This window comes from Eublepharis macularius, chromosome 14, assembly GCF_028583425.1.
Source record: "Eublepharis macularius isolate TG4126 chromosome 14, MPM_Emac_v1.0, whole genome shotgun sequence".
NCBI classification, from domain to species: domain Eukaryota; kingdom Metazoa; phylum Chordata; class Lepidosauria; order Squamata; family Eublepharidae; genus Eublepharis; species Eublepharis macularius.
In genome coordinates this window covers 17,109,749-17,123,065 of record NC_072803.1, presented here as the reverse complement: position 1 = coordinate 17,123,065, position 13,317 = coordinate 17,109,749, and the positions used below count along the sequence as shown (strand labels likewise).

At 43.9% G+C, this 13,317-nt stretch overlaps 1 protein-coding gene across 1 annotated transcript; it reads right to left on the bottom strand.

Annotated features, from left to right (window-relative positions):
• Positions 1-11,075: 11,075 nt before the first annotated feature.
• Positions 11,076-11,556, bottom strand: LOC129342493 (60S ribosomal protein L32-like). Its single transcript, XM_054998289.1, has one exon. The coding sequence runs from the start codon at positions 11,521-11,523 to the stop codon at positions 11,116-11,118; it is 408 nt and encodes a 135-aa protein (XP_054854264.1). The 5' UTR covers positions 11,524-11,556; the 3' UTR covers positions 11,076-11,115.
• Positions 11,557-13,317: the final 1,761 nt, after the last annotated feature.

Below are 13,317 nucleotides of genomic sequence, written 5' to 3'. Positions count from 1 at the left end.
ATTTCCAGGGAGCATCTTATTTTCGCTACACCAGCTATTTCATATGTTCTTTCCCTGAAAGCCTCCATCTCATCTCCCCTTTTCCTGCTTCCTTCTCTCCTTCCCACCCACCAGCCACCCGACCGTAATCTGCCCTCTCTCCATATTCAGCTGTCCCTCCATCCCACCCTCTGGCAGCCTCTCCCTTGGAAAACTTTGTTGTGCAGTGCCATCAGCCCAGCCAGGCCAGGCCCAGTTGTGCGGTGCTGGCCGCTGGTCTGTCTTAGGCCTAGTTGTGCAGTGCGGAATCTTCATGATGTATCCTTTCCCTGTATCCTCTGCCCACGCTATTTCCTCTTTCCCTCTTCCTGGCAGCCCTCATATCCTCATCTTTTCTGCCTTCTCTCCTTACCACCCACAAACCAACCTACCTTTTCTCTGCTGTCTATATTCAGCCGTATTTATTATTTATTTGCTTCAATTATACTCCAGCTTTCTCCACAGTAGGGACCCAAAGTGGCTTACATTACTCTCCTGTCTTCCATTTTATCATCACAAAACAATGTTGCGGCACGGAGTTCTCGTCCCCACATTTCCTCACCACAGGAGACATGGCAATCCTACTTGCAGAGTTGTTGTGAAGGTAAAACAGAGGAAGGGAGAATGTTACACACCAGCCTGAATTCCTTGAAGGAATGGCTAAATGGAAGATGCCAGCTTTGGCATGGTTACAAACTATCAGAGTGGAAAACCTCACCAGGGAGAAGACACATCAACAATAATACGGTCACTATACTTCACTATCTGAGCCGTTTCCGGATGATAGGAATACTCTGTACTAAATGCGGGTGAGTTGTATAAAGAACACTTTATAGACAGGGTTACATTTATGAATTTTTTAATAAATATGTAATAGTTAAGCAGTATGTCTTGTATTTCTAGTAAATTTTGCAGCGGACAAGATCCAAGCCCCTGAGGAAGTCCTTTGGGACGAAATCTGCATCCTCTAATAGCCGGCCCCAGTTCGGGCTTGGAATGTTTTGTATACCGTCAGCTGTCCACCAGAATATCTGCAAATAAAGGACAAGAGACAGATGCAATTAACGAGAATGTGTGTGTTATAAAAGACTTACCTGTTGGATTATTTGCCTGGATTTATAGCTATGATACCTCTGTATTGGAGATGCGACAACTATATGAATTTGTATGAATTGTGTTCTGTATGAATTGTGATTTATAATAAGACAGTTGTATTACTTAAAAGTTTGCACATATTTGTTTATTGCAATTGAAAATAGCACTTTAGTACTTTGAAACCTTACTTTGGATAAACATTTACTTATAGTGAAGGAGACCGTATTATTGTTGGTGTGTCTTCTCCCTGGCGAGGTTTTCCTCTCTGATAGTTTGTTAGCTTTTACCAGGAGTGCCTTTGTTTTTTGTTATTGTAGCCTTGGGCTGGTGGCAGAGTTCTCGCAGAATTACAAGTGATTGACCAGATTATAGAGAATAATTCCTCTGGAGAAAATGGCAGCTTGGGAGGGTGGACTCTATGGTATCCCATTCCCTCTGATCTCCCCAGGGTTTTCCCCCAAATCTTTTCTAACCTGGCAACCCTTGGTGGGATACAAATGTTCTAAATCAGGTAGTTGTGTCTGCACGTTTAAATGACAACAAAGAACAGACTTGCTGTACTGTCTCAGGGAGATAGTTTCAGGAGGGTGGCCATGTTGGTCTGTAGTAGAAAAGCAAGATTAGGATCCAGTAGCACCTTAAAGACCAACTAGATTTCCAGGGTATGAGCTTTCGAGAGTCAGAGCTCATACCCTGGAAATATAGTTGTTCTTTAAGGTGCTACTAAACCCAAATCAGCCTCAGTGGAGTACTGAATCAGATTCAAGGTTTTGGTACTAAATTATAAAGCCCTATGCGGACTGGGACCAGCATATCTGTGGGACCACCTCTCTCCATATGTGCCCTGGAGGATACTTCGATCAGGAGATAAACAACTATTGGTGGTCCCTGGCCCTAGGGAGGCCCACCTGACGTCAACCAGAGCCAGGGCCTTTTTCAGTCCTGGCTCCAACCTGGTGGAACTCTCTGTTGAGACCAGGGCCTGGCAGGATTTACTATCTTTCCACCGGGCCTGTAAAACAGAGATGTTCTTCCAGGCATATGGCTGAGGCTGGGCTAGGCTCAGCCAGCCCGGAAAGAGGAAAAGAGAAGATCTGAGCCCTCCCCATCAGAGTTGTCCACCATCTGGCTGCTGTCTAGCAAGTTAGCCATTATATTGAAATTTTAAACTGCTTTATTGCTTTTATGATGTGAATTGTATGAAATGTTTTTATTGCAGTAATCCGCCCTGAGCCCGCTTGCAGTCAATCAATTAACTGCAGTTAATCAATCAATCAATCATTCAATCAATAAATCAATCATTCAATCAATCAATTAAATAAATAAATTTTAAAAAGCCTCAGGGAGTTTATTCTATAGGGCAGGAGAAGCAAAAAAAAAATCCTGGTTACTAATAGAAGCCAGATGAATGAGGAAAGAAGAAGCGAAATGAAAACAGAATTCTGGGAGGATTTAAGGTGGTGCAAGAGCTCATGTTAGAGTTGGGGCTAGCTTAGTTTTCTTGCTCTGTCAAATGCAGCTGTCCACATTGGTAACCATGCATTTCTATCAACCTGGAGTGCGAGCAACAGGGTGAAACAAACCACAGGCTTCCTCACACTCACCCAGTGGAAACTAGGTTACTTGCACTCAAATCCTTCTCATAATCCTGACTAGAGAAAACTAACAAAACTCCTTTCTCCACCACTTGAACTTTCCTCTGATTTATATATTTATACTTCCTCAGCCACACCCAGTTCCTGTCTCTTTCCCCTGTCTTATATGTAGTCCTTTACTGTGTGCAAGAAGACCATAGGAGCAAGGGCTGGCAGCTAAGAAAGGATTAGTTGAGAGGAGCTAACTTGGAAGTTCAGGAATGGAGGAGAGGGGAGGCAAGGACCTGGAGAACCAGAGTTGAGGTTGGAGCACCAGCTGGTGGAGCACAAGGTTGTCCATATCTTCTGAGAGATGGCCTTTTGGGCTTCCCTCTGAGAGCCCAGGTGTATCTAGAGCCTCAGGAGTGGCATGAATGGGAGAATGGAATCCTTCTCCTTTAGGTTCCATCCCAATGTAATGCTGGACTAGGGTAGATCCTGACACTGTGAGCTCTCTGAGAGCCAGTTTGGTGTAGTGGTATGGCAGGACTCTAATCTGAAGAACCGGGTTTGATTCCCCACTCCTACACATGAAGCCAACTGGGTGACCTTGGGTCAGTCACAGCTCTCTCAGAGCTCTCTCAGACCCATCTACCTCTCTGGATGTCTATTCTGGGGAGAGGAACTGATTGATTGTAAGCTGCTCTGATACTCCTTTGGGCACTGAAGGGTGGGGTATAAATCGAATTCTTCTTTGTCTTGGCAGAACCACGCTAGAGTGTATCAAAGACAGTTTTAGCCATTCCCTTCTGTTTCTCAGCTTCTTTGGGCACCCCATAAGGGACGCCGGCATAAAGAGCAGGAGGACTGATCCAGGCTGCTAGTCCTTTCCATTAGGTGCAGCTGCTGGAGGTTCACAGTGAGCCAAATGCACTTCAATTATTCTGCATGGGCTATTAAGATAAGTTCCTAATTTTTTCTTCTGGGAAACGTGGGGCAGTATGCTGGATGTGTAAGGGCACACTGCCTATCCAGAGTAGGTCCTGCCTATCCTTGCACTTGTGCAGTGATGGTGTAATGCAATCTATGTTTGGTCACCAGTGAAGCTGCCTTCCCAAGAGGGCTCCTGCCTCAGTTATTTGAGGAAACTTTTGTACAGTAATAAAAAGAGCCATTAATTAAAGCAGACCTGAATAGGAGGTATGTCCTTGCAACAAGTCCTGGCTGTCTCAATATTCGCATTGATCTTTGGGCTCTTTTTCACTTACTGTTCTGGCTCCTTTCCAAAGTGTTTGACTGATGATCTCTCATTATGTGCTTCTAGTTGCTCATTACTGTGTGAATTAGCAGGTTGCTTGGCTTGTCCTGATTAAATTATTATTATATTTTTGGTCACATAATAGTCATGGATTCTTCAAATGATCCCCTTTGAACTTCATTTCTCTTTGTTGTATGCAGGGACTGGCGGTTTCAGAACTGGGAGCCACAGAGTCCTGCTGCTGGATTTTGCTCAATCACTGTTTATTTAAGTTATTTGTATTCTGCTTTGATGTAATAATACCCCCCAAGTGGCTCCTGTCATGATAAAAAAAAACTTCAATTACCAAATACAATGCATCAATAAAATCCAAAATGCATCAAGTTACAATTAAGAGAACAGCTCAGCAATAGGGAGAACACAGGGTTATTTACTGAGAAAATCCTTAGGCTTGAGCAAGAACCAAGAGGAACCTTCTAGCTGATATAGAATGCTAGACACCCATATTTGTTTCATGCAACCGTTGCAGGTTCATGATGGACCATGTGAACTGCAGAGATCTACTTGAGGCAGCTCAGAAAATAAAGCAATATAATAAAACCCAAATATGCACAGCAGTGATCAATTATAAACAGCCATAAAAACAAGCAATTATAAAAACAGCCAAGACGTAAAACAGAAAAAAACAGTCTAATAAAAAGAATATTCATAAGAGTTGTCAGGCTAGAAAGCAGACAAGAAAAACAGCTTTAAGAAGAAGAGAGAGGAGGAAGACTGCAGTTAACCGCTCTGTCCAATGAGACCAGCGCCCAGCAGGATTTGTTCTTTCCTCAGGGGCTGTAAGATGGAGCTGTTCCACCAGGCGTATGTTTGAGGCTGAGCTGGGCCTCCACCGACCGAATAGAGGACAACAGGTCCCTCCCTACCAGAGGCATCCACCATCTAACTTGTAACTTTTTAAGTGACGGGTGGCAGATTGATTCATTACTTCTGTTGCTGCTTTCTTGTACTTTTCAAATATTTCTATTGTATTGATTGATACTGTTGTTTTAAATTGTTAAATGCAAGTTTTATTGTAATGTTTTTATGGAATGGAATCCGCCCTGAACCTGTCGGTACGGGGAGGGTGGAATAGAAATCGAAACAAATAAATAAACAAATAAATAATTAAAATCCTGGATGTAAAAAAAAAAGTGTTTTGATGTGACACCTAAAAGAAAGTAACACAGGAGCCGGATGAACCTCAGTGGAGAGGGCGTTCCAAAGGCAAGGGGCCACCGTTGGTAAAGCCCTGTCTCTGGTAGATATCTTCCTCACCTTGCAGGCAGGGGCACAGAGAACTGGAGCCTGAAGAAGGATCTTAGTTAGAGCTCTGGGCGACAGAGGAGGAGGTGGTCCTTTTAAAGTAACTTTTAAAATGGTATGTCCAGCCACAGGGGGTGCCACGTGAGAGAGGTGAAATAGTGAAATCAGACTATAAGTTGTACTTACTGTATGGCCAGAAAAAGTTGGCCTCATGAACAAGGGCAGTTTTTGCTGCTTTTCTAAACATTTGAAAAGATGGGTTAGGAATTGTACTTGGCTCACAATACATCAATTTAAAACATCAATAACAACTAGAACCACAATAAAAGTACAACAAATCAACAAAAAGATAAAAAATGGTCAATTATCAAAGCAGAAAGTGGCACTGAAAGTAAGCATGCTGGTATGATTAGATAGATACCCCCAAACTCCCTAAAATAAAGTTTAAAAAGATTGGGCCCTCTTTCTAAAAGCGATGTCTGGTCTAGCCTAATGAACTTCTAGGGTTACCAGTCCTCTGCTGGGGGAGGGGGATCCCATGCTTCCACCCTCCACCTCTGCTTACCTGGCTGGAGGGAGTGAAGCGTGCTCCAGCAAGCCCAAATCAAGATGATTTGAGCTGGAATCTGGTCGCTGTCGAGCGTGGGAGTGGCCTGATTCTGGCTTGATCTCTCCCCCCTCCCCATGGAGCACCGGAGCACTTCCAGGGCAGCCGTGGCCTGTGCGATGATGTCACTTCCTGAAAGAGATGTCATCGTATGGGCCCAGGAGCCACACGTGGGCAAAAGACAACACAGCAGGTAGGTGCTGGGTCCCCCACCTCCCGCCAAGAGGACAGGGGTACCTGGCAACCCTATGAACTTCCCAAATAGACTTCAGAGAGAAGGCTTGTAACTTACAGAGGCCCCAACAGTGATGTCAAGATGTATGTGGGATTTATTTCATTCACTCTCTAGCCTGGTATCTGCTATGGCAATTCTGAAAAAGCCACCATTTCCTCCTAGGAGCATGCTCAGTCTGTTTTCTAGACAAAATGAATCTGCCTCTTAGCACTCGGTGGCCAGAAACATGAAATTCATCTTAAAAGTGCCGTAACTGAAAAGGCCCTGCTTTTCACATGCACCAACCAGCCGAAGCGGGAGGGGGAGTATACGTGGGAGCAGAGCTGGTTTTGTGAATGTTGTGATAGAAGTATAAATTATGACAATTCATTGAAAAAATGGGTTTAGCTAAATCATGGTGAGTTGTGATTAATTCATTCTGAAGAATCAAAGAGAACACCAGAGAAGAGTTTGAGAGTCCCCTAACACCCTGAAAACTGAAACATGCAGTGACACTACATCTCCAATACAATGTCTGGATACGCCCCCTCCCATGTATTAAAATTCCATATAATTGTTGTGATTTATCCCTGATTTCTGTCCGCTCTTCTTTATTCCTCACTAAATCTCCTGCCTTCTTTCTTTAAAAGAATCTCTGGCTGCCTCTTGGCATTGTGTTCTTGTTGGCCGATCGCGTGGTGAGTGCAGTTCAGGTACAGCCTTTCACAGCTAGCTGATCTGTAATAGGATTCCTTTTTTTGACTGAAAGTTTCTTGCCTGGCTTTGGCTCTGATTATCGAAGGCAAATCCTGCCCGGCATGTTAATGGGACTGTGTGGCGTACGTCATTCCTCATGTCGGCCAAGATCAGCTGCTGCTCATAGAGTCTTTCTGAGCAGCTGGAGGCTGGGGAAAGGGCCCTGTCTGCTGAAGAGCTCTCTCGGTGAGATTTCTGAACCCTTTCAGGCATGATGTAAGGCACATTTTCATCCGCCAAGAGTGGGATTTTCAAAGTGTCGGCTGCTGCTTCCTAAAGGGATTTTCTTCAGGTCACTTTGCCTCCTTGGCCTTTCCCCCCCTGTGACCTCCCTTTTCATTTCCCATGTTCCATCCTCCCCTCTACTGAGTCCAATTTCTGCTGTATTTGTATCCGCTCTGAATTCCTTTCTTCTTCTCTGCATTCTGTAGGATAAAAATTCCAAATGATGGCTTCTCAGGAGCCAGTGTGGTGCAGTGTTTGGCCAGGCTTGGAGAGCCCTGGGTTCAAATCCCCCCTCTGCCGTAGAAGGTTCTGGAGTGGCTTTGGGTCAGCCGAGCTCTCTTGGTCTTACCTCTCTCACAAGCTTGTTGTTTTGAGGATAAAATGAAGGAGCAGAGAATGATGTAAGCTACATTGGGTCCCCGTTAGAGAGAAAAATGAATTTATATGGAAGAGTCATCTTGTAAAAAAAATAAAATACAAGCTGCTGCTGATGGTGGTCTATGGCAGGGATAGCACATGACCTGGAAGCTTCCCCCAAAGCATCAACTCTCAGAGCCCTGTTGGGTTAGAACAAAGGTTCTATATAGGCCAACATCCTTTTCCCCATAGTAGTCAACCAAGTGCCCCCAGAAAGCATATCTATGGGGTACAGGTGCCAGACTTACCTCCATCTTTGCCGCTGAGCAAGAGGAATACAATTTGCTCTTGAGCGACTCAGGGCCAAGCTACAAGTGACAAATGACACTTGAACGGCAAGTGTATTTCTCCCTGTTCACTTGTCCTCCACTCAATCCACTTGCCAGGCAAGTGTCTTTCGTCATGTGTAGCTTGGCCCACAGTCTCTGGAACAAGAAGGTTCCATTTAGCTGCCATGGTTAATGGCTTTGGATGGACTTTTCATCCATGAATTTGTCTAATCCTTTGGGGATAATTAAGCAGTTTAATCTGTGAAATCCCTGCGTACATGCGTTCCATATGTATGATGCCCTCATGGCCACATGGTACCAAATTTTCTTATAGAGCTGACCATTCTTCCTGACCCACTCTCTGGGGAATAGAGCGATGCTCAACAATACACAAGCTGGCCCTCCTCATCTAGGAAAATATTATTTAAATATTCAATAATATACATACTACTAATGCAGAAGTCAAAAGAAAGCTGTAACAGAATCTCTATTTCTTATAATGCATTAGGGGCCCTCAGGGGCCAGAAGAAATAGCTTTGAGGACCGTTTCCTGCTCATGTACAGCCAATTGCCCTAGACCATAATAGAGCAGACAAGATAGACCATTTCTTGCCCAGAAACTGTCACCTCCACGTGAGTTTCTTAACTGGACCCCATATGTGGATAGCCGCCTTTGTTTTGGGAACTTTGTTATCGCTACCCTAAAGTAGGTAAAGGTAAAGGTAGTCCCCTGTGCAAGCACCAAGTCATTACTGACCCATGGAGGGACGTCACACCACGACGTTTTCTTGGCAGACTCTTTGTTATGGGGTGGTTTGCCATTGCCATTCCCAGTCATCTCCACTTTACCTCCCAGGAAACTGGGTACTCATTTTACCGACCTCGGAAGGATGGAAGGCTGAGTCAACCTTGAGCTGACAACCTGAACCCAGCTTCCGCCGGGATTGAACTCAGGTCGTGACTGAGCAGAGCTTGCGCCACGGGGCTCTGCACCCTAAAGTACAGTCAGGTAAATGAGAAGAGAATGGGATTCTTCAAGTTGTGGCCCACTATCCTTCAACAGGGCATGTGTTCTGACTGCAACATGGCCAATCAGAAACATAATGGAAATGTGAAGGGGGGAGAGGGAAAGAGCCAGGCTGTATCTTGTAAAAAGAGCAGAGTGACATTTAAGTAAACTCTTTGTCTTTCTGGAAAGGAAGAAATGACTTTCTGGTTGCTGTTCCCACCCAGCACAGCTCCCTGTCATTGACATATGATTACTAAGTAATGATTTCAATGAATAAAGATTTCTTCAAACCACTTAGTGGATTTTTGTTAGCAAATACAGGGATGAGAGAATTAGGAGCAAAAGTCAACCCCTTCCTTCCAGTAAATATATATTAAAAACTGCTTTGATAATGAAGGAACTGATGTAGTATTTCTAATTCCAAACTAGGTTACAGGATGTAGATGAAAAAAATCCCTACAATAAGCACAACTTTTGGTAGGGGAAGTTGTTTTCCTGGGGAACCCTTAGGTTTAAATCCAAAATTTTTAAAAAATGAGGAAAATCCCTCAAAAATCATACAAGTGGAGTCTGTGCAAATTAAAATAATACTAACTGAGATCTCACAAGACCATGTCATGAGATCTTTGTGGCCATTTTGGCAGTTACTGTCAGACTATGGATCATTTCAGCAAGACACAGGTCCTTGGTTAGATGACTTTTATTCAGGAAATCAGTCCTTTTCCATATACACAGGTCCATAGGAGTACATGAAGTAAAATGCATATGAGCATGGCAACTTCTCTTTCAAAGGAATAAGGTTTAAGGCAGTTACAAGGCAATATACTCAATCAACCCCCTCCCTCCTAAACCACAAGTACAGAGGCAGTCTGGGAAACATTTCAGAGTTCACACACTAGGCAGACAAGATACTGAGCAATGCAACACTTCAGACACCCAAGGCCAGTCCAAAAAATAGCAACGGGACGGATTGTCCGCAGCTTTGCCAGCTGCTGGCTACGCTGTGAGAATGAGAAAACGAAAGTGGTTATTGAAAGCTAAGGAATGTACTTATCAACATGAGACCAGTTACAAGACCGAGGTAACTCAGGATCATCATAAACTTAACATTGGCATGGATGAATGGGTACAGTCAAACATGACAGTTACTATGAAACCTAGGGGTGCCAGCTCTGGGTTGGACAATTCCTGGGAAATTTGGAGGTAGAGCCTAGGGAGGGCAGGGTTTGAGGAAGGGAGAAGCCTCAGCAGGGTATAATGTCATACCCTGCTGAGAATCACAGTTCTCAGATGCATCTGAAGAAGAGAACTGTGATTCTCGAAAGCTTATGCTACAGTAAAGTTGGTTAGTCTTAAAGGTGCTACTGGACTCTTTTCTATTTAGGAGGGAAATGTGATCTTCCCCCACCATAGGTTCTCTCCAGGCCCCGATATGTTGAATTTAATAAATTTACAATTCTCATGGCTACCATTTACAACGTATTATCGATAGAATTATACAGCAGCTATTATAAGCAAAAATTGAGCTGGACTGTTTTGGTTTGAACATTTGGGGCCCAACTTCATACTCCAAAGTCAATATAAACTTTAGAACATAAAGGCCAGAGGGATCTACGTAAAGATGTTTCAGCTGTTACAGCCATAAGAGAAATGTCAAACGATAATTTTAAAGAAAGCGCTTCGCTTAACACTCCAGTAAGGAATTGCTGTGCTCTGTTGGAACAAGAAGGACTGTTGGGAGCTATTGAGAAGTTCAGGCAAGGGGCTGCAGGGTGGTTTAGGGACACAGCAGGCAGGTCCTCCTCTTTCCATCACTCCGACTCTGTGCTTGGGTGGTTTACTGACAGCTGCAGAGATTCTGTCCAGCGAAATAAAACAGCAGTCCTAATCATGATGCCAGACCCTCTCAGAGTTCTAGAGAGGCCCGGGCCACTTCCAGCTTTTGAGCCCCCAGCCATAAGAAAAATAAAAGTAAATGATGACACATGAAACGAAACAAGGTGCAAAAAAGACAGAGAATGGCATATATCGTATCAATTATCTAAAAAGGCATCTGTTTTAAAAAATCACATCTCTTTTTAAAACTTGCAGCTCTGAGAATGTGTGTCACTAGGTTGATCAAGTCTCCAGCTTTGACAGGAGACTTCTTGCTCCAGACCTCTGGTCCCCTGCCATCACTTGGTAGGGGAGTGGGGGGAAAATAAGGAGGTATTGACATTCCTCCAACTCTGTGACATGACTTCCAGTGCAAACCTGGAAATAATGTCTTCACACTGAGTGACAGTCTAGGATTCCACTAAAACTAAACCATAGATTTTCTTTTTTTTTAACTTTTCATATTTTATTAAATATGGTTGTGTAAGAACAGCTACTCATTCTCCTCGCTGCGCAGTCTTGCATTTGGATTGGTAACCTGGATAGCAAGCTGAGCGGCCCTCTCCACAATTACTTTCCGATTCTTGGAGGAAACATTATGAGCAATCTCTGCACAAAATGACTTGTTACTCATCATCAGCACCTCCAACTCTTTGACACTGTAGACAAAAAACTTTTTGAACCCTAAAGGCAGCATGTGCTTTGTCTTCTTATTGCTACCATACCCAATATTGGGCATCAAGATTTGGCCCTTGAACCTTCTACGAACTCTGTTGTCAATACCTCTCGGTTTTCGCCACTTATGCTTGATTTTGACATAGCGATCGGACTGACGACGGATGAACTTCTTAGTCTTCTTCTTGACGATCTTAGGTTTGATGAGGGGCCTGAGGGCGGGCATGGTGTCGGTCAGCTAATGGCGGCACCTGTGCAGGTTGGGCCTAAACCATAGATTTTCATTGGAATCCTAGAGTGTTGTTGTGGCACTTTCATGGCTTCTACTAGGAGTCATGTTGTAGTATTGGACTGATGTTGATTTACATGTCCCTGCACCCCCCAAAGCTCTCATGGATGCTAGTGCTGGTCTAACTAGCCCATGTATCACATTTTGGTCTGATACGAAAGGCACATAAAAACATTTATTTGAAAAATTATCAAATGCACCCCCCCCATTAAAAAGTGTTTAAATTTGAGCCCCCCTTTAGCATAGGTCCGGGCATAATGCCCCCCCCACATGCCCCTGTTATTTTTTTTCAATTTCTTTAATTAACTTTCTTGATGACTGTCATATGCTAAAATCCATTTAAACATCTTAAGATACCATATGCTATCTCTTCTCTCCCTTTCTCTTTCTGCTGTTTTCTGCCATGGTTAATTCTCAGCTTCTCCTGCAATCTGGTGAAACTTGACTCTGACAGCACAAATGGAAATGGCAAACTGCTGACTGATTCTGATTAATCTACCTGCCTTGGGTGCAGCTCACCCTTGACATAGGTGATCTTGTTTGGGGTCTTAGCAGTTCCCTTCCTCCAGGGAAGGAGATGCTCTCAATGTGGACAGCTATTGGGTTGCTCCAAATGTCATCTATGCTGGAGAGAGCCCTTTTGGGGGACATATGGCTGTTTTCTGAGTCTAAAAAAAGGCAGGGTGAGGAAAAGCAAGTAAAATGCTACTGAAGGAAAAGATTGCTACTGAATTATTTTGGAAATGATAACAGAAACTACCTGGTGTAGATAATAACTCCCAGCACTAAATTAGTTGGGAATCCGTGGATCTGTATGGGATAACAAAAAGTTTTACCAATGATGGTGTTTACATTGTGTGTATTTTCAATCTTTGTGTTTAGCAAGAATTGATGGTAACCAGATTGGCAAGGTGTAGATCTCCTCTCTGAGATTTACGAAAACTCCTTTTGTCATTCCTTCAAAAGTTTCTCGACTTTCTCCCGCTCAGGCACCTCTAGTTTTGATCTGAAATTTTGCTGCAGGCAGAATATGCCACTGTCAAGTATCGGATGGCTACGTGTGGGCGTGCAAAAGTTCAGAACCGTCTCCCACAACTGTGACCAACTCAGCGTGAGGACTGCCTTAATGTGTGCTTGGACATAGCATCAAAACCGCCCCGGCCACTCCCACTGGACTATTCCACAACAGATGTTTGCTGAGTGCCAATGATCCTCAAACAGAACAACAATTTCATCACACTCAAATGTTCATATCATCTTTACCTTCCTACTCCATGCAGTTAATTCCCTATCTCTTAAATATCATACAAGCTCTCAAAAAAGGCCATAGTTGAATTTGACTGTCAATAACTCATGCTTTCTTGCATCAGTCGCTGTCTGCATCTGCAATGGGGTGCTGCAGTGAGCTAGCCGTTTCTCCTGGCATTACAATCCCAGGCAATTACACTGAAGCCCAAGGGAGCCCCCTGCAGGCCTGATAACTGCTTTGCAGTCTGGGGGGACCTTTTCCGTCGGTGTGCCCTGCAGAGTGATGGAAGCTCCTACCTTCCCATCACCACTAGAGACCCCGTTCCCTTCTCGTCAGCTGTTTCCCTGTGCAGTGCCCTGTGGCAGAATTAGAAAGCCGCTTGATCTCACAGCAAATCCTCAACATCTGCCGTGTTTTCAGTGAAGCAGTTAGGCAGCATGACTTCTTAGCAGACTCATTATCTGGAATGCAAAGTACACTGA

Excerpts from the sequence above, each read along its gene's own strand:
- LOC129342493 (XM_054998289.1), bottom strand. The coding sequence starts at position 11,523 with ATGCCCGCCCTCAGGCCCCTCATCAAACCTAAGATCGTCAAGAAGAAG.